At 45.6% G+C, this 21,774-nt stretch overlaps 1 protein-coding gene and 1 long non-coding RNA gene across 2 annotated transcripts; one reads left to right on the forward strand and one right to left on the reverse strand.

The window, feature by feature from the left end:
- The first annotated feature begins 13,112 nt into the window (after positions 1-13,112).
- On the forward strand, positions 13,113-14,431 carry LOC146565137 (uncharacterized). Its single transcript, XR_014894038.1, has 2 exons — positions 13,113-13,327; positions 14,163-14,431. It is a non-coding gene; the product is annotated as an uncharacterized LOC146565137 (long non-coding RNA).
- An 80-nt stretch (positions 14,432-14,511) lies between these two features.
- LOC146565138 (uncharacterized) lies at positions 14,512-16,182 on the reverse strand. The gene is made up of 2 exons (XM_085288029.1): positions 15,923-16,182; positions 14,512-15,037 (listed from the first exon to the last, which is right to left on the reverse strand). The coding sequence occupies exons 1-2, from the start codon at positions 16,180-16,182 to the stop codon at positions 14,767-14,769; spliced, it is 531 nt and encodes a 176-aa protein (XP_085144155.1). The 3' UTR covers positions 14,512-14,766.
- Positions 16,183-21,774: the final 5,592 nt, after the last annotated feature.

A 21,774-nucleotide genomic window follows, 5' to 3' on the forward strand; every position in this document is an offset into this window, starting at 1 on the left:
TTAGTCCAAGAAGGAGGGGCATCGCGAGGGGCGTCGAGGGACGGGGGACTGTGCCTCACTGCCCTCGCCTTCTTCTAGAAAGCCGTCTTCAACCGAGTCGAGAGAGCCGGGAACAAAAAACACACACACACACACACCCATACACCCACCCATCCATCCATCCATCCTACTATTAAAAAAGTAATAAAGTTAGGGTCCCTTTACAATGTCAGAAGGAGGGAGGCACTAAGGCACCGCCTTCCGCCCCTCGACGCCCTCGCGGTGCCACCTCCTTCTGACAGGAACTTCCTACAGACCAGGTATGAATGATGCCTGACTGGACATACAAAACTCACAAGTTCCTGGCTCTCACGGCTCCTCTGAAGAGGGTTAGTCCAAGAAGGAGGGGCATCGCGAGGGGCGTCGAGGGACGGGGGACTGTGCCTCACTGCCCTCGCCTTCTTCTAGAAAGCCGTCTTCAACCGAGTCGAGAGAGCCGGGAACTTGTGAGGTGTGCATGTCCTGGTGGGACAAAAAACAAACAAACAAACAAACAAACAAACATACATACATACATACATACATACATCCTACTATTAAAAAAGTAATAAAGTTAGGGTCCCTTTACAATGTCAGAAGGAGGGAGGCACTAAGGCACCGCCTTCCGCCCCTCGACGCCCTCGCGGTTCCACCTCCTTCTGACAGGAACTTCCTACAGACCAGGTATGAATGATGCCTGACTGGACATACAAAACTCACAAGTTCCTGGCTCTCACGGCTCCTCTGAAGAGGGTTAGTCCAAGAAGGAGGGGCATCGCGAGGGGCGTCGAGGGACGGGGGACTGTGCCTCACTGCCCTCGCCTTCTTCTAGAAAGCCGTCTTCAACCGAGTCGAGAGAGCCGGGAACAAAAAACACACACACACACACACACACACCCATACACCCACCCATCCATCCATCCATCCTACTATTAAAAAAGTAATAAAGTTAGGGTCCCTTTACAATGTCAGAAGGAGGGAGGCACTAAGGCACCGCCTTCCGCCCCTCGACGCCCTCGCGGTGCCACCTCCTTCTGACAGGAACTTCCTACAGACCAGGTATGAATGATGCCTGACTGGACATACAAAACTCACAAGTTCCTGGCTCTCACGGCTCCTCTGAAGAGGGTTAGTCCAAGAAGGAGGGGCATCGCGAGGGGCGTCGAGGGACGGGGGACTGTGCCTCACTGCCCTCGCCTTCTTCTAGAAAGCCGTCTTCAACCGAGTCGAGAGAGCCGGGAACTTGTGAGGTGTGCATGTCCTGGTGGGACAAAAAACAAACAAACAAACAAACAAACAAACAAACAAACAAACATACATACATACTGTTAAGATTCAATATTGAGGAAGGGTACAAGAGGTGATCGAAGAATAACCACACCGATCCGGCCGGGTGAAGTCAAACGATGATTTTAATGAATACACGCGTGGGAAGACAACTCTGTACGCAGACAGGAAGTAGTCTTCGACTTAATCAAAGCATGAACAGATATTTTATAGCATCAGGGTTTGTTTACTGACGCCCCTTCATGCGTCACAGATACATTTTATACATAGATCAGATCAACATCATCATGACTTTTCACCTAGAAAATCATCTTCTATTTTCATGGCTAGCCCTTCCTGTCTACCTTTCAGTTCTTGTCTTGTTCCTCTTTCTTGCCGAGACACCAAGAAACGGTTCCTCTTTTACCAAGACAATTTTGCAGTTACAGCCAAACATAACTAACCTCTCCTCTAAATAAATCTAACTTAAAGTGTGTGTGTGTGTGTGTGTGTGTTGACCTCACATGCTCTTTGTGTCACCTCTTCACCTACTGTCTGTGTCTCGTCCTCAAATGCTCTTTCTCAATTCACCTGTTGCACTTCTGACCTTTTACCAGACCAGAAGCTCACTGAGACTATGTGTATGTCTTCTACTAAATAAATGTTTTAACCAAGAACCTCTACTAAAACCTTAATATAAAATGACCTGATATAAGTGTTTTGTAAGCATGTATTGCGATTCCTTCTATGGCTCCAAGTCACTTGCACAATAGATTGTCCGAACATCGCGCCGAACAAAGCTTCCGACCCCCAATTAATTGACCGAGCTCCAACTCTTTAATAAGCACAGATATGCATTGTGTATAAAATAGTCATAGCTGCTTAAGGCCTTCTTAAAGCTATCTGTTACATTGTTAAAGCCTCGTCTTAGCCTGCGGCTCAAAATAACTTCCTGGTTTCACTTCTGCATACAACTTCCTGTCAGCCTGCAACTCAGTCTTTCTGAAAGAGACACTGTTTAAACCTTGGAATGCAATATCCATGCTGCAGATTATATTATTAATGCAATGACAATTATTTAACAATAGCAGTAAAATAATTTCCCTCCTCGACACTCCCTCTTTTGACCTCTGGAACACCAGAGGTCACAATACATTGTGTCCTCACGCAGACCCTTCTCTGGTGGTCTCGAACCTCGAGATCTCCAGGATCCTCGCCCCTCCTGTGGTCGCCGAGATCGATCTTCTGCAAAGGAAACAAAACACCTTTTCTTGCATCTCCCTAACTTATCCTATCTGGGACTCTTTAATCAAAAGCCTGATCCTAATTATCTTCTTAACTTATTGACTTGTATTTATGTATACTCTTCAACGTTACTCATCACTTTAAAATTCTTTAAGCGCTGGTTTCACGTCCAGTTGCTCGCTCTACTTTCCCTTATCTGATCATCAACATCCTGTGCACAAGTTGTCGCTGCTGCAAGTTAATCTACTCCAAAAGAAAACAACCACTTTAATCAATTAAGTTTAAGCATATAAGCAATTACTCCTGTATACATTTCCTCATAGCTAAATGCTGCCTTGAAACAACTCCTATGTGTTAACTTCATTTTAACCTCACATTTCCTATGTTATAACCCATTTTGGTATAGCCTTTTTATTTCATTTTGCTCCTTTTAATGTAACCATACCTCCTAATTCTAGTTTATCAGACCTAACCAAAATATCTGCTTTCCTTCCTCTTTGGTCCTTCTTTAAGTTCAGTTAAAAGCTAAATGAATTTAAGGCCTTTTGCCTGGAATCAATACTGTCATGTGTGTTTCTTAACTCTGTGTCTGTAAGCGTGTGCAATCCTTCATGAACTCATATTATCCTCACAGTAGATTGGCTAATCATAGCGCTAGCCAAAGGCTCGTGACCCTCCAGAGACAAATTTGAGCCACAACTCCTTTAAGAGCACAAAATGCAATATGTATAAAATAGTTATAACTGCACCTGAAATACAAAGTTAACATCATCATAAACATCTTATGGTCATCAAAGCAATGGGCAGGGCTGCGACCCAATTTAGCCCTGTCTGCGCACAAATTTTAGCCAACTTGTTTTTCAAATTTAGGTTCATCCTCTCTACCTCTTGCAAATCTTTATTCTTGAAGTGAGTACCATTGTCTGATCTAATTCTCTTGGGAAACCCATGCCTTGGAATGTAATGATTGATTAAGCACTTAATCACGCTTTTCGCATCTTCACATTTGGTCGCCCATGCTTCGGGCCATCCAGTCAGAACATCCACACACACCAACAAATACCTCACCCCACCTGGGCCTGTATCAATCATGTCGGTATAATCAATCACGACCTCTTCTCCTGGCCTTCCTGGCATGAGAAACTTACCAGCTTCAGGTTTTACTGCTGGCTTTGGGTTGTGTGCCCCACAAATTAGGCACGTTCTGGCCTTTTCCAGTATCATCCTTCTCAAATCAGGATGCCACCATCGGCACAAATTTCTCTCCATCTGTTTCACTCCCACGTGACCAAGCCCGTGAGCCTCATTCACCTTTTGTTCCGCCATTTTGGCCGTTAAAGCGGGACGCCCATCTGGCCCCCTCCACAAACCGCCATCTTGCCATGCTCCTTTGTTTTCCCACACCCCCTTTTCCTCTGGGGATGTCTCCTCCTGAGCCTGTCTAACTTCTTCCATGCTGTTAGTGCTAACCTCCTCTTCTGGGGTTACCTGCACCAGTTGTCTCTGTCCTTTGTAGCCCGCTGCTTCCTTTGCGGCTTCGTCAGCTTTCTGATTTCCTCTTGCCACCATACTGTCTGCTTGTGAGTGGCCTTTGCATTTTATAATACTTACCTCGTCTGGGTCCTCCAGGGCCTTTTCCAGTTCCTCCATTTCCTTTTTGTGACAGATGGGTGCATTAGTGGCCGTCCTGAACCCGGCTCTCTTCCACTGAGCCAGTTCCACATGAGCTGCTCCAAACGCATATGCTGAGTCAGTGTAGATGTTCACTCTCATGTTTTTAGCCAACCTCAAGGCTCAAGTTAGGGCTATCACTTCAGCTCTCTGGGCCGACTGTTGTCCCTCAATTTTCCTGCTTCTTTCACCTGAAACTCAGTTCCTACTCTACAGACTACTGCATAGCCGGCTTTCAATCCTTCTTCATCTCTGTGGCAGCATCCATCTGTGAACCAATCCTCAGCTCCAAGTATGGGCTCTGCCTTTAGGTCTTCCCTGATTTTTCCTTCAACCTGGGCTTTCTTAATACAGTCATGTGGTTCTCCTGACCCCATTAGGTCTGCCATATTTATTCCTTCATGTGTGAATATCAAATTTGGCGCCTCTAAAATTTTGCTGAACCTTTGTTGCGTCAGTGGAGTCATTGTGAATGCCTGTGAGTTCACATAGGCCACTACACTGTGTGTAGTAAGCACTTTCAGTGGGTGTTCCCTCACTATATGTGCTGTTTTCTGAATTATCTTTGCTACTCCTGCTGCGTGTTGTGTGCATGTGGGATGCCTTGCTTCTGTTGAATTTAATCTTATGCTAACATACATAAGTACATCCCTACCTCCCCCTTTTTTCTGAAACAACACACCATTCACAACTCCCTTTGTTTCTGAAACATCAAGATAAAATGCCTCATCATAGTTAGGTGTGGCCAGATCTGTGGCTCTTGACAAATCCTGTTTTAGTGAAATGAACGCTGTCTCTGTGTCCGGCGTCCAAGGCAATTCAGCCTTCAGATTTCGAACACCAACTTTCTTGATCAGGTCCCTTAAAGGGGCCGTTTTACCCGCATAGTTCGGAATGAACTGCCTGCTGTAACCTGTCAAGCCAAGAAAGGAAAGCAACTCCTTCACAGTTCTTGGTTTTGGATGTGTCAGAATTTGGTCTCTGTGTGTGTTCATTAACCCCACTGATCTGTGTGCGATCACCCGGCCCAGGAATGTTACCTCTGGCCGGACCAACTGCAGTTTTTCTTTGCTCACTTTGAAGCCACACTCCGCCAATCTGTTCAACACCACGAGCAATGCTACCGTACAGGCCGCTGCTGACGGGGCTGCAATAAGAAGATCATCAACATACTCTACTAATGTACAGCCCCCTGGCAGTTGACATGGGGACAATGTCTCCTTCAACACCTGATTAAAAATTCCTGGTGAGAGTGCAAAGCCTTGTGGTAGGCGTGTGTACCTAAATTTGCGGCCTCTGTATGTGAATGAGAAAATGTCTCTGAGTGACTCGTGCAGTGGGAGACAAAAGAATGCATTCGCTAGGTCAATACATGTGAACCACTTTTGGTCTTCAGTTTTGTGCTTCTATTATGGTCTGTTAAATGGTATGTCAGACTTCAGCTGGAACAGGACAGGCGAACAGTTAGCTAGACCTACATCTGTGGGCCCTGCGGACCACAAAGTACCAGGCAATTTTGAGAGCTCAGCTACTGCATCAGGATGATCCATTCTTTCCCTGCCATGTATTCTGGAGATTTCTTTATGTTCTAAGATCACTGCATCGTTGGACAAACAAGTTATGCTATATATTTTACATTTTGGTGCATACCAAACGTTTGGAATTTGGGTGCTTTGCCAGCATGCGTTGTCCAGCGCCCGCTTGACCATTGGTCCCAGATCTCTTGGCCCATGACCCTCGTGGACCGCCAATGTAATGTGAGGGGCTGAATCCTCTCCCACATTGTACCAAGGCAGTTGTTCATCAGTAAATTTCACAGCCGCGGCCACACCTTCTGGTCCAACATAAATGTTATGTGTTTGCACATTCCACGTCTGTCCCTCAAGATCAGACTGGAACTGTTCCCGATAGATATCATTATCTTCCCTATCATAAAAGAGTGTAACGTGGAAAGGATCTCGCGGGGGGGAATAGACGGCCAGGCTCATTATCCAGGGTTTCCACAGCTGATAATGTCTCAGAATGCCTTCTTCCACTAGCCTCCCCCAGTAAATTTCGGCAGTGGGTTGTTCAGAGTTCTGGACTAAATATTGAGTCTTTGAAGGTGATCCCAGTTTCACAAGCAGGTCCCTGCCCATGAGATTTTCCAGGCACCTGTCAGGACACCACATATTGGTGCTTCAAAGTCTGTTTTCCCAGCTGTGTCAATGCTGGATCATCATCATTGACAGCATAGGTTCTGCCGTCCCCACGCTGTTCAGTTTCTCCGGGCTCCATCAGTATTGCTCCCCCTCCCAGCCCCAGTCGGCTACTGGGTACTGGGGGGCTGGTGCTGCATTCGGGTTTGGAGCTTGATGTGCTCCCCTGTAAGCAACTCTTTGTCTTGGGCCTCCTCGTGCCTGGGGTTGATAGCCTCGCCTCTGATAATTTCGCTGCGATTCAGGGCATTCTCGGGACCAGTGTCCTTCTGCTCCACAGCTGTAACAGCCAGTCCAAGACACATTATTAGGATTCCCTGGATTCCGAGCCCTTTGTCCTCCCCTCACGGATCCACCACGCCCTCTCTGCGGTCCACCGGTCCCCCAATTCCCTACGGGTTGACGCTGCCTTGGTGCATTGGCGGGCCAACGATCATCAGGGTAGAGACCCGGATCCTGATCTGACCAGTCAGGCACAGGATCGGGCTGAGGCCTTGCCACCATTATAGTCTTATTTAGTTCTTTCGGTTCTTTTTTCTTCGCATTATATTTTTCGCGAGCCTCACCCAGCTGCAGCCTAAGCAGCTGCGCCTGTGCTTCATCTAACTCTTTCTTTTGTTTGTTCGTCAAATCCTGTTCCCGCTGAAGTCCGTGGGTCACATGTCTCTCCCACTGCACCGAGTCTGCAACGGCAAAATCTGGGTTCTTTTCCAAGTCAACTGCAACCTGGTTGGGCAGCCCTGCCAGCACTGCCGAACGAAACCACGCTCTACTTTCACCCTCCTTCCCCGGATGTATTCCTGTTCCTAACAACCATTGTTCCTTTGCTTTAGCTAAACACTCTCTGGGTGTGTTTTTGGGATCCCAAATAATTTTTGGAATGGCTCCAAAGTTAGGAGTTGGGTCCTTCTCCCGAACTGCATCTGCTAAGTCACTCTGCACCTCATGATATTTCAGGTCATTTGCATATCTGGTTGTTTGAGCTATCTGCTCTACATCTGCTAACCCACCACCCAGCATACAACGTCCGGCCAAAGCGCGAAAGTCGCCCAGCGCTAATTCTTCTCCTTCCCAATGTTCTCCCTTGGTTATTGGTGGAAGTTGTTTAACCAATGCTTCCAAATCTCTCACCTTATAGGCGCGATAAACTGGTTCGTTCTTTGGACCTGCTATTAGAGGCAGACTTAAACCAGGGTCAGGAGCTCCTTGTTCAAAACTCACTCTTCTACTCTTCCTCAACTTTCCTTTCCCCTTTGAGCTCTTAAATATGGGCTGTCTCTGTGCTTGGTCTCTCTTCACACTTCTTTTCCTCAAAATTAGGCTTGTACTTGGTTGGGGTTCAGCTCCTCCATCTTCGTCCTCCTCACCGTCTTCTTCTTCTGATGACGTCGCACGGTCTTCATTCTCCTCTTCTGGCCCTCCCTGCATTACTCTCTGCTTTATAACCTCCAATGCTGTTAATGCCTCTATTAACGCACGTGGGGGCTCATGCATTTGTCCATACACTTCTCCTTCAGTTTTTAACACCAAGCTCAGAGGCATATTCTCACCCAGCCCTTTCTGTTGGGATGTAATAAGTTTGCTTACCTCAACCTCCATCGCTTGGCACTCTTTCTCTGCTGATTTTAATGCTCCAGGTGAAGCCAAACGAATAGCTTTCTTAAGCTGTTCAAGCTGATCCTTCAGAGGTTTGCATCCCCTTTTCCCACTAGGTGTCGCACCCGAGCTGTCAGCCATTCTCTGAAACACAGACTTACCTCTTCCAATGGCGTTGGTCGACTCCACCTTCTTGGTCTAGGTCACCCAGACACGCTTAACTTTCGGTTTCAGTCTTCGTCTCGCTGTTCTCGCAACCACTGGCTCCTCTTCCCCTACTCGGTGATACACAAAGTTTAACCCAGCACTTTAGACGCTGTCCTCGCGTTCTCAAGCGTTGACACTCAATCAAAATTATTCGCCCTCAAAGTGTTAATATATGACACCAGCAACCCTTATGCGCAACGCGCTCACCTCCGTATACTTACCTCTCCAATAGTTCCTCGGATTAGTGTTTTTTCATTTATTTTAAACCCATTAACGGCGCTGCGCGTCCCTTATATACTTTACAGCAACACACCCTCAAGCATCCCGTACTAATAAATCTAAAACCAAGAAATCACCTTTATGACATTATGTCAAAGCTTTCTCCATGTTGCACAGCCTGCCACAGGTTTAACAAAAAATCGCTGCCCGAGAAGGCTCCCACATATCAAGGTGGTCGTTTTCACAAACTTCCAGCAGACCCTCAAATAAACAAAAACAACGACCCAGGCAGGCTTCCAGTTCAGCCTCCTCAATTTCTATGCACACCGAAAACTCATGGGGAGATTCTTCTGTCTCCCCGTGTCCTACACAATTCACCTCCAAATGATCCCCTACAATTGAAATTTCAGTGTGGAATGACGCAGAGATTAACATTTCCTTATTTATTCACTATATGTAACCTGAATTTTCTCTCTCTTATCAAATAACAAAGGTTATCTTTACAATTTGTTATTGAACTACTAATTAAGTTGCTTTTTATGGTGTCAGTGATAAACTGCCCCTAAAAAGTCCACTTTATTGCGTGCTCATTGAGTTACTCCTATCAAAGCTATTTAACAAGTTCAATTTACACATACTCATTAATTTGTCACGCTTATTAGTGGCTCATGGTTGCTTAAAGCCTATGTCTGACTTGACCACAGAGTTAGAGAATCATTCAATCCTCTCAGGACGACCACTCCACTTACTCTGCATCCAGTCAGCTCATGAATTAACAACCCTTGCAGACTGTAACCCTTTTATTTTTTGTTTATGCCTTCAAATCCACCTTAAATCTTCTTTACCTAAACGTTGGTTTTAAACACAAACAATTCTTATATTCTATTTTGAAACGCTGTCACCATTCATATATTTACAATGTTATTATTTACTAAGCCAGCATTTTAATTGCAGACATTTATCCACATTTGCAAACAATAGTTATAGAGCTGAATGACACACAAAACCGAAAGCATAGTCCTCTCATGCGCTCTGCATCAGCTGCCTCATTTGCATGCACACACACTCTTCATCTAAGAATAGCAGCAGGCAGTCAGTGCATTGCTGACTCGACCCACAGAGATCTTTTTTATTACAGAGACGTCTTATATTTACAACTGCACAGATTTTAAACCTTTTAACACCTATCGAATTTCGACAAATTTAACATAACCGTTTTTTGCGATCAATTAACCAGTATCAAGACTTTAACTGTTTCTGGCCTCATTTCTAAAATCCCTAACTCAATTTAAAAGCGTCAACCAACCCAAACTTTTTGAAGTTTTAGGTTAAAGTTACACGCCCGAAGTCCACTTCTGCTGGCCAAAAAAGCGCAGATACCGTTTCAAACGGTAAGGAGACTCTAACTCCTAGCTTAATTCCGGGATGCCCTGTACCCCACAGCTAAACCACACTGAACTAACCCTCTTCGCCGAGAGGTCAATGTCGCGCGTCCACGACAAGGAGGGAGCGTAACCTCCGGGCTCTGCGCTTCCTAGCAGACTCGAACTGCCGTTCTAGAATAATTTATAATACTTTGAAACAACAATCAACACCCGAAACAAGTGTATAACTGAAGCAGGTGCAACCTAGTGGTCAAATGGAGACTCCAACTCACAAAATGACCGCTCAGGTCCACTCTTATGACCAAATTTGGACTCTAACCAACACAATAACCAATTCCCTACCAAACTACTTGAGACTCTAACTCAATTTCTTTGGGACTTCAACCCAGTATTTAAACTTTTCTTATCAGACTCTTAACTACTTTCATTTCTTCTTAGCAGAACTCTAACTGCTTCAACTCATGAGATTTTCATCAAAATCAAAACAGACATCCACCAGTAACTTCAGTGAGTAGACTTAAATTTTATCATATCCAATTTGGCACACTTTGGAAATAATTCAACAGGTAGTGCCTTACCTTTTGGATAAGCCGGCTTATGCCCACTCACTTAGACCACTGGAATTCATGTCTGCCCGTCAGACCACCCAAGACCCCGGATTTCTCCGTCCAAACCTCCAACTCTCCCTCCTCAATAACCGGACGAAGCCCCCAAATGTTAAGATTCAATATTGAGGAAGGGTACAAGAGGTGATCGAAGAATAACCACACCGATCCGGCCGGGTGAAGTCAAACGATGATTTTAATGAATACACGCGTGGGAAGACAACTCTGTACGCAGACAGGAAGTAGTCTTCGACTTAATCAAAGCATGAACAGATATTTTATAGCATCAGGGTTTGTTTACTGACGCCCCTTCATGCGTCACAGATACATTTTATACATAGATCAGATCAACATCATCATGACTTTTCACCTAGAAAATCATCTTCTATTTTCATGGCTAGCCCTTCCTGTCTACCTTTCAGTTCTTGTCTTGTTCCTCTTTCTTGCCGAGACACCAAGAAACGGTTCCTCTTTTACCAAGACAATTTTGCAGTTACAGCCAAACATAACTAACCTCTCCTCTAAATAAATCTAACTTAAAGTGTGTGTGTGTGTGTGTGTGTGTTGACCTCACATGCTCTTTGTGTCACCTCTTCACCTACTGTCTGTGTCTCGTCCTCAAATGCTCTTTCTCAATTCACCTGTTGCACTTCTGACCTTTTACCAGACCAGAAGCTCACTGAGACTATGTGTATGTCTTCTACTAAATAAATGTTTTAACCAAGAACCTCTACTAAAACCTTAATATAAAATGACCTGATATAAGTGTTTTGTAAGCATGTATTGCGATTCCTTCTATGGCTCCAAGTCACTTGCACAATAGATTGTCCGAACATCGCGCCGAACAAAGCTTCCGACCCCCAATTAATTGACCGAGCTCCAACTCTTTAATAAGCACAGATATGCATTGTGTATAAAATAGTCATAGCTGCTTAAGGCCTTCTTAAAGCTATCTGTTACATTGTTAAAGCCTCGTCTTAGCCTGCGGCTCAAAATAACTTCCTGGTTTCACTTCTGCATACAACTTCCTGTCAGCCTGCAACTCAGTCTTTCTGAAAGAGACACTGTTTAAACCTTGGAATGCAATATCCATGCTGCAGATTATATTATTAATGCAATGACAATTATTTAACAATAGCAGTAAAATAATTTCCCTCCTCGACAATACATACATACATCCTACTATTAAAAAAGTAATAAAGTTAGGGTCCCTTTACAATGTCAGAAGGAGGGAGGCACTAAGGCACCGCCTTCCGCCCCTCGACGCCCTCGCGGTGCCACCTCCTTCTGACAGGAACTTCCTACAGACCAGGTATGAATGATGCCTGACTGGACATACAAAACTCACAAGTTCCTGGCTCTCACGGCTCCTCTGAAGAGGGTTAGTCCAAGAAGGAGGGGCATCGCGAGGGGCGTCGAGGGACGGGGGACTGTGCCTCACTGCCCTCGCCTTCTTCTAGAAAGCCGTCTTCAACCGAGTCGAGAGAGCCGGGAACAAAAAACACACACACACACACACCCATACACCCACCCATCCATCCATCCATCCTACTATTAAAAAAGTAATAAAGTTAGGGTCCCTTTACAATGTCAGAAGGAGGGAGGCACTAAGGCACCGCCTTCCGCCCCTCGACGCCCTCGCGGTGCCACCTCCTTCTGACAGGAACTTCCTACAGACCAGGTATGAATGATGCCTGACTGGACATACAAAACTCACAAGTTCCTGGCTCTCACGGCTCCTCTAAAGAGGGTTAGTCCAAGAAGGAGGGGCATCGCGAGGGGCGTCGAGGGACGGGGGACTGTGCCTCACTGCCCTCGCCTTCTTCTAGAAAGCCGTCTTCAACCGAGTCGAGAGAGCTGGGAACTTGTGAGGTGTGCATGTCCTGGTGGGACAAAAAACAAACAAACAAACAAACAAACAAACAAACATACATACATACATACATACATACATCCTACTATTAAAAAAGTAATAAAGTTAGGGTCCCTTTACAATGTCAGAAGGAGGGAGGCACTAAGGCACCGCCTTCCGCCCCTCGACGCCCTCGCGGTGCCACCTCCTTCTGACAGGAACTTCCTACAGACCAGGTATGAATGATGCCTGACTGGACATACAAAACTCACAAGTTCCTGGCTCTCACGGCTCCTCTGAAGAGGGTTAGTCCAAGAAGGAGGGGCATCGCGAGGGGCGTCGAGGGACGGGGGACTGTGCCTCACTGCCCTCGCCTTCTTCTAGAAAGCCGTCTTCAACCGAGTCGAGAGAGCCGGGAACTTGTGAGGTGTGCATGTCCTGGTGGGACAAAAAACACCCACCCACCCATCCATCCATCCATCCATCCATCCTACTATTAAAAAAGTAATAAAGTTAGGGTCCCTTTACAATGTCAGAAGGAGGGAGGCACTAACGGTGTGTTCACACCGAACGCGATGGACGCGAATAGAGCGTCAGGTTTACATGTAAAGTCAATGGAAAGGCGCGATGACGCGCGATTGCGGGTCCCGCGAAAATTCGGAAGCAGATTTGCGTCACGAAAACGCCAAAACGCGTGAAACGCGCGAAACGCGCGTCAGTGTAGCGCGTCTGGCGCGTTTGACTCGCGAATAAAACCACGCGCGTGAGTTTTTGTGTTGCATTTTGTGCATACGCGCGTTTCGCGTCTACCGCTCGAGTTGGAAAAATCTGAACTCCAGCGTAAAATCGCGCCGCGACAACCAATCAGGAGCCTGGTGACGTGGCTGTTACCTAGGTCAAAGGGGCAGATCCAGCCAAAGCCTTTCATACTTCAATGGAGGGGAAGGCTAATCAATGCGGTAGCAAACAACTCGGAGCTGTACAACACCAGCTGCTTTCAGTACCGAGACAGGAATAAAAAGGACCGAGCTTGGAGGAAGATATGTGAAGAGATCGGGCAACCTGGTAAGTTCATTCATTTCTCTTTTGAAAGTTTTCACTGACCCTGGAAGCCGCACAAAAGCTAGCAAGCCACCGCTATTTTCCCACTGACGTACAAATACCGTTCTGCTTTTATGCATGTTGTCATTTAGGAATATATTTTATTGTTTATTAATAAACAGCACACAGTGGTCCCGCTGTTCATCCGTCACTGCTTTGCTTTTTCGCTGATTTTTTATTGCACAGTACAGCATTGCATTCTGCAGCCTGATTGACAAATCTCCTGCGCTCGCCAAATTTATCACGTTTGGTTTTGATAACCATCGCGTCCAATAGAAAAAACAGCACAAAAACACCTATAACTATGAGCCTCATTCGGAAATAGACACCTGCACCGTGAGGGAAAAAGGCGCACGAAAGTGGCGGGCAGATGAAGACAAACCGCGGCATAATAATACTTTTACGTTTTGCAATCTACAAAGGTTTGCACTTTGAGAATCAATTGTGAGAACTGTGACCAGGGGCTAGTTATTCTGAGAACCCCTGCAATAAATGAGGGACCACTGTCTACTCTACGATTATTATATCGAACCTGTTAACATTTAATACTGTATTGATAGAACCAACTGATTCTGCAGCAGAGCATCCCCAGTCCCTGAGCTCCTGCTGCTGCACCCACAGATATGTACAGCAAGCACTGATACCTTTTTAGTCGGTGGGATTCCCTTGTGATCACCTTTACTAAATATCTACAACCAATCTGATTATATCCTGTTATTGTTTTTTTTTTTTTTTCAATGTTGAAATTAAAATCTAGTAGCAGCCTTCTCATTTCTTTGTGTTTTGTGCTGTTTTACAGGCCCACAGAGGAGGACGGCTCCGAGGCAGATGAGGGACGGGTCCCAGGACGGTCCATCGGCGGTGGAGCTGGCCATCCTGGAGTCCCTGAAGAGGCCACACCAGTCTCCAATGGAGCATTTCCTCCTCAGCCTTGTTCCTGCTCTGGAGAGCAGCTGGTCCTTTTTATTCCTGTCTCTCTGTAAATTCTTATATTTTATATATTTATGTTTAATGTTTTTCTGTTTGAGACTTTTAATATTATTTCAAATAAATGTTTATAATGACTAATGTCTCAGTTCTACTACACAGCAAATGTTGGCACACAACTTGACACATGTAGAATTTATTTCATATTATACTAATGACAAAATATACTGATACAGTGGGATGCAGAAGTTTGGGCAACCTTGTTAATAGACATTATTTTCCTGTATAAATCGTTGGTTGTTACAATAAAAAATGTCAGTTAAATATCATACAGGAGACACACACAGTGATATTTGAGAAGTGAAAAGAAGTTTACTGGATTTACAGAAAGTGTGCAATAATTGTTTAAACAAAATCAAGCAGGTGCATCAATTTGGGCACCACAAAAAAGAAATGAAATGAATATTTAGTGTATATCAATGTGTGTGTCTCCTATATGATATATGGGGTGCCTTTGTCTGGACATGCTTCCCATCCAGAGCTGCACAGCACAGAGGAAAGTTCCAGCGCTCCTGGAATCCCTCTGTGATGGACCGCCAGTCTCCAGGTGAAGGCACAGCCATGAAGTCGTCCACTAGACAGTCCCAGATGGACGTCGCTGCCTGGGGGGTGATCTGGCTCACCGTGGACACACCGACTCTGAAACTGAACGCGATGGTCCTGAAGGAGTCCCCGGTGACAAGGAACCTGGACAAAATTGTTCAAAATCAGTATTATGTGTACTGCAGTTACAAAATACATTATTCAAATTCCAAAATACTTTTGTGATGTCAGATTTAAATCACAAAACTTAAATCTTACATAAAACATTTTGTAATTATAAGGATAATTACAAAATGTATATTAGATAATATCTAAAACAGTTGTGTTTTGTTTTAACTTTAACATATCATAATTTGATTGGTAGCAACTTTCACAACTACAGTGAGCCAATCACTCATAATTCCTAAACATGTCAATCAGGTAGGAATGAAGTAAGACATTAATAGAAATAAAGAGTTGTGTGTTGACATGTAGCCCTTTCCTTGCTTAAATCATTAATATTTTTGAAAAATTAATCTGTGATAAGACAGCTTATCAAGATAGAACCATGTAACTAGAGATGAACCAAACTGTTCACAGTTTTATCTAACTCTGTTTTAATAAAGGCTGGTGACCCCTGCTATAGAGTCTGACAGCTGCAGGGATTATATACAAATATTCAACTATCCCAGAATTAAACCAGGTCTAAATAAAAAGGAGTGAGTATCACTACAAGGTTAACTCAGTGGTCCTAATGCTACAGTTTGATATCAGCAAACACCGAGCGCATACATTGATGTGACACCACAGCCATGCTATCATTCAAACACTGATAACAGCATAAATCGAATTAAATCGGGACTTGATGAGACCTGAGTATCACTAGAAATATTATAAAGAGTCGTCTCTGTACCACAGTTTGCTTTCAGTAAACACCGACAGCATTCACTGTTAGCATAGCACATCCATGTTAGCAGTGTATAACTGGATGGATTAGCATATTAGCACAGGTATCAATAAAGGACTACCGTATTAAATAGTTTTACTAACCTCAGGCAGACGGACAGGCGCTCTGCAGGTGGGATTGAGCGTCTGTAGTTGGTGTTTAAGCGGGCGATGCTGGGACCGACGAGGGAAAGCAGGTCCTCAAACTGGCCGACGGTGATAGCGCTGGAATCGGCCGTCATCCAGGCGCAGCTCCTGGAGCAAGTGATGAAACTCACCAAACTGCTCATGCCTCCGGAGGACCTGATGGACCCAGGTACGGCGAGGACGTCTTTTACGCCGCTGCTCTGCTCTCCACAGTACATAGAGAAGGGAGACTCTCTCTTCAAGCGCTAGCTCGATAGCTGCCATCTTGCAAAGATACCAGTCTGGCATAACTCCCTCCCACATTCCTCCCACATTTCCGGTTCACGCGCGTCAAAATATCATATTTTGAGGCGCGATGGATTTTTCTTGGACACGCGTTGAGACGCGAATGTACACGCGTCAAATTAGGGGCGTTTGGGGCGTTTTATTCGCGTCCATCACGTTCGGTGTGAACACACCGTTAGGCACCGCCTTCCGCCCCTCGACGCCCTCACGGTGCCACCTCCTTCTGACAGGAACTTCCTACAGACCAGGTATGAATGATGCCTGACTGGACATACAAAACTCACAAGTTCCTGGCTCTCACGGCCCCTCTGAAGAGGGTTAGTCCAAGAAAGAGGGGCATCACGAGGGGCGTCGAGGGACGGGGGACTGTGCCTCACTGCCCTCGCCTTCTTCTAGAAAGCCGTCTTCAACCGAGTCGAGAGAGCCGGGAACTTGTGAGGTGTGCATGTCCTGGTGGGACAAAAAACAAACAAACAAACAAACAAACATACATACATACATACATACATCCTACTATTAAAAAAGTAATAAAGTTAGGGTCCCTTTACAATGTCAGAAGGAGGGAGGCACTAAGGCACCGCCTTCCGCCCCTCGACGCCCTCGCGGTGCCACCTCCTTCTGACAGGAACTTCCTACAGACCAGGTATGAATGATGCCTGACTGGACATACAAAACTCACAAGTTCCTGGCTCTCACGGCTCCTCTGAAGAGGGTTAGTCCAAGAAGGAGGGGCATCGCGAGGGGCGTCGAGGGACGGGGGACTGTGCCTCACTGCCCTCGCCTTCTTCTAGAAAGCCGTCTTCAACCGAGTCGAGAGAGCCGGGAACAAAAAACACACACACACACACACACACCCATACACCCACCCATCCATCCATCCATCCTACTATTAAAAAAGTAATAAAGTTAGGGTCCCTTTACAATGTCAGAAGGAGGGAGGCACTAAGGCACCGCCTTCCGCCCCTCGACGCCCTCGCGGTGCCACCTCCTTCTGACAGGAACTTCCTTCAGACCAGGTATGAATGATGCCTGACTGGACATACAAAACTCACAAGTTCCTGGCTCTCACGGCTCCTCTGAAGAGGGTTAGTCCAAGAAGGAGGGGCATCGCGAGGGGCGTCGAGGGACGGGGGACTGTGCCTCACTGCCCTCGCCTTCTTCTAGAAAGCCGTCTTCAACCGAGTCGAGAGAGCCGGGAACAAAAAACACACACACACACACACCCATACACCCACCCATCCATCCATCCATCCTACTATTAAAAAAGTAATAAAGTTAGGGTCCCTTTACAATGTCAGAAGGAGGGAGGCACTAAGGCACCGCCTTCCGCCCCTCGACGCCCTCGCGGTGCCACCTCCTTCTGACAGGAACTTCCTACAGACCAGGTATGAATGATGCCTGACTGGACATACAAAACTCACAAGTTCCTGGCTCTCACGGCTCCTCTGAAGAGGGTTAGTCCAAGAAGGAGGGGCATCGCGAGGGGCGTCGAGGGACGGGGGACTGTGCCTCACTGCCCTCGCCTTCTTCTAGAAAGCCGTCTTCAACCGAGTCGAGAGAGCCGGGAACTTGTGAGGTGTGCATGTCCTGGTGGGACAAAAAACAAACAAACAAACAAACAAACAAACATACATACATACATACATACATACATCCTACTATTAAAAAAGTAATAAAGTTAGGGTCCCTTTACAATGTCAGAAGGAGGGAGGCACTAAGGCACCGCCTTCCGCCCCTCGACGCCCTCGCGGTTCCACCTCCTTCTGACAGGAACTTCCTACAGACCAGGTATGAATGATGCCTGACTGGACATACAAAACTCACAAGTTCCTGGCTCTCACGGCTCCTCTGAAGAGGGTTAGTCCAAGAAGGAGGGGCATCGCGAGGGGCGTCGAGGGACGGGGGACTGTGCCTCACTGCCCTCGCCTTCTTCTAGAAAGCCGTCTTCAACCGAGTCGAGAGAGCCGGGAACAAAAAACACACACACACACACACACACACCCATACACCCACCCATCCATCCATCCATCCTACTATTAAAAAAGTAATAAAGTTAGGGTCCCTTTACAATGTCAGAAGGAGGGAGGCACTAAGGCACCGCCTTCCGCCCCTCGACGCCCTCGCGGTGCCACCTCCTTCTGACAGGAACTTCCTACAGACCAGGTATGAATGATGCCTGACTGGACATACAAAACTCACAAGTTCCTGGCTCTCACGGCTCCTCTGAAGAGGGTTAGTCCAAGAAGGAGGGGCATCGCGAGGGGCGTCGAGGGACGGGGGACTGTGCCTCACTGCCCTCGCCTTCTTCTAGAAAGCCGTCTTCAACCGAGTCGAGAGAGCCGGGAACTTGTGAGGTGTGCATGTCCTGGTGGGACAAAAAACAAACAAACAAACAAACAAACAAACAAACAAACAAACATACATACATACTGTTAAGATTCAATATTGAGGAAGGGTACAAGAGGTGATCGAAGAATAACCACACCGATCCGGCCGGGTGAAGTCAAACGATGATTTTAATGAATACACGCGTGGGAAGACAACTCTGTACGCAGACAGGAAGTAGTCTTCGACTTAATCAAAGCATGAACAGATATTTTATAGCATCAGGGTTTGTTTACTGACGCCCCTTCATGCGTCACAGATACATTTTATACATAGATCAGATCAACATCATCATGACTTTTCACCTAGAAAATCATCTTCTATTTTCATGGCTAGCCCTTCCTGTCTACCTTTCAGTTCTTGTCTTGTTCCTCTTTCTTGCCGAGACACCAAGAAACGGTTCCTCTTTTACCAAGACAATTTTGCAGTTACAGCCAAACATAACTAACCTCTCCTCTAAATAAATCTAACTTAAAGTGTGTGTGTGTGTGTGTGTGTGTTGACCTCACATGCTCTTTGTGTCACCTCTTCACCTACTGTCTGTGTCTCGTCCTCAAATGCTCTTTCTCAATTCACCTGTTGCACTTCTGACCTTTTACCAGACCAGAAGCTCACTGAGACTATGTGTATGTCTTCTACTAAATAAATGTTTTAACCAAGAACCTCTACTAAAACCTTAATATAAAATGACCTGATATAAGTGTTTTGTAAGCATGTATTGCGATTCCTTCTATGGCTCCAAGTCACTTGCACAATAGATTGTCCGAACATCGCGCCGAACAAAGCTTCCGACCCCCAATTAATTGACCGAGCTCCAACTCTTTAATAAGCACAGATATGCATTGTGTATAAAATAGTCATAGCTGCTTAAGGCCTTCTTAAAGCTATCTGTTACATTGTTAAAGCCTCGTCTTAGCCTGCGGCTCAAAATAACTTCCTGGTTTCACTTCTGCATACAACTTCCTGTCAGCCTGCAACTCAGTCTTTCTGAAAGAGACACTGTTTAAACCTTGGAATGCAATATCCATGCTGCAGATTATATTATTAATGCAATGACAATTATTTAACAATAGCAGTAAAATAATTTCCCTCCTCGACACTCCCTCTTTTGACCTCTGGAACACCAGAGGTCACAATACATTGTGTCCTCACGCAGACCCTTCTCTGGTGGTCTCGAACCTCGAGATCTCCAGGATCCTCGCCCCTCCTGTGGTCGCCGAGATCGATCTTCTGCAAAGGAAACAAAACACCTTTTCTTGCATCTCCCTAACTTATCCTATCTGGGACTCTTTAATCAAAAGCCTGATCCTAATTATCTTCTTAACTTATTGACTTGTATTTATGTATACTCTTCAACGTTACTCATCACTTTAAAATTCTTTAAGCGCTGGTTTCACGTCCAGTTGCTCGCTCTACTTTCCCTTATCTGATCATCAACATCCTGTGCACAAGTTGTCGCTGCTGCAAGTTAATCTACTCCAAAAGAAAACAACCACTTTAATCAATTAAGTTTAAGCATATAAGCAATTACTCCTGTATACATTTCCTCATAGCTAAATGCTGCCTTGAAACAACTCCTATGTGTTAACTTCATTTTAACCTCACATTTCCTATGTTATAACCCATTTTGGTATAGCCTTTTTATTTCATTTTGCTCCTTTTAATGTAACCATACCTCCTAATTCTAGTTTATCAGACCTAACCAAAATATCTGCTTTCCTTCCTCTTTGGTCCTTCTTTAAGTTCAGTTAAAAGCTAAATGAATTTAAGGCCTTTTGCCTGGAATCAATACTGTCATGTGTGTTTCTTAACTCTGTGTCTGTAAGCGTGTGCAATCCTTCATGAACTCATATTATCCTCACAGTAGATTGGCTAATCATAGCGCTAGCCAAAGGCTCGTGACCCTCCAGAGACAAATTTGAGCCACAACTCCTTTAAGAGCACAAAATGCAATATGTATAAAATAGTTATAACTGCACCTGAAATACAAAGTTAACATCATCATAAACATCTTATGGTCATCAAAGCAATGGGCAGGGCTGCGACCCAATTTAGCCCTGTCTGCGCACAAATTTTAGCCAACTTGTTTTTCAAATTTAGGTTCATCCTCTCTACCTCTTGCAAATCTTTATTCTTGAAGTGAGTACCATTGTCTGATCTAATTCTCTTGGGAAACCCATGCCTTGGAATGTAATGATTGATTAAGCACTTAATCACGCTTTTCGCATCTTCACATTTGGTCGCCCATGCTTCGGGCCATCCAGTCAGAACATCCACACACACCAACAAATACCTCACCCCACCTGGGCCTGTATCAATCATGTCGGTATAATCAATCACGACCTCTTCTCCTGGCCTTCCTGGCATGAGAAACTTACCAGCTTCAGGTTTTACTGCTGGCTTTGGGTTGTGTGCCCCACAAATTAGGCACGTTCTGGCCTTTTCCAGTATCATCCTTCTCAAATCAGGATGCCACCATCGGCACAAATTTCTCTCCATCTGTTTCACTCCCACGTGACCAAGCCCGTGAGCCTCATTCACCTTTTGTTCCGCCATTTTGGCCGTTAAAGCGGGACGCCCATCTGGCCCCCTCCACAAACCGCCATCTTGCCATGCTCCTTTGTTTTCCCACACCCCCTTTTCCTCTGGGGATGTCTCCTCCTGAGCCTGTCTAACTTCTTCCATGCTGTTAGTGCTAACCTCCTCTTCTGGGGTTACCTGCACCAGTTGTCTCTGTCCTTTGTAGCCCGCTGCTTCCTTTGCGGCTTCGTCAGCTTTCTGATTTCCTCTTGCCACCATACTGTCTGCTTGTGAGTGGCCTTTGCATTTTATAATACTTACCTCGTCTGGGTCCTCCAGGGCCTTTTCCAGTTCCTCCATTTCCTTTTTGTGACAGATGGGTGCATTAGTGGCCGTCCTGAACCCGGCTCTCTTCCACTGAGCCAGTTCCACATGAGCTGCTCCAAACGCATATGCTGAGTCAGTGTAGATGTTCACTCTCATGTTTTTAGCCAACCTCAAGGCTCAAGTTAGGGCTATCACTTCAGCTCTCTGGGCCGACTGTTGTCCCTCAATTTTCCTGCTTCTTTCACCTGAAACTCAGTTCCTACTCTACAGACTACTGCATAGCCGGCTTTCAA

Source organism: Mchenga conophoros, linkage group LG10 (assembly GCF_057382185.1).
Source record: "Mchenga conophoros isolate Kocher_MC1m ecotype Shallow Benthic linkage group LG10, M_conophoros_male_GT1.1, whole genome shotgun sequence".
Classification (NCBI taxonomy): domain Eukaryota; kingdom Metazoa; phylum Chordata; class Actinopteri; order Cichliformes; family Cichlidae; genus Mchenga; species Mchenga conophoros.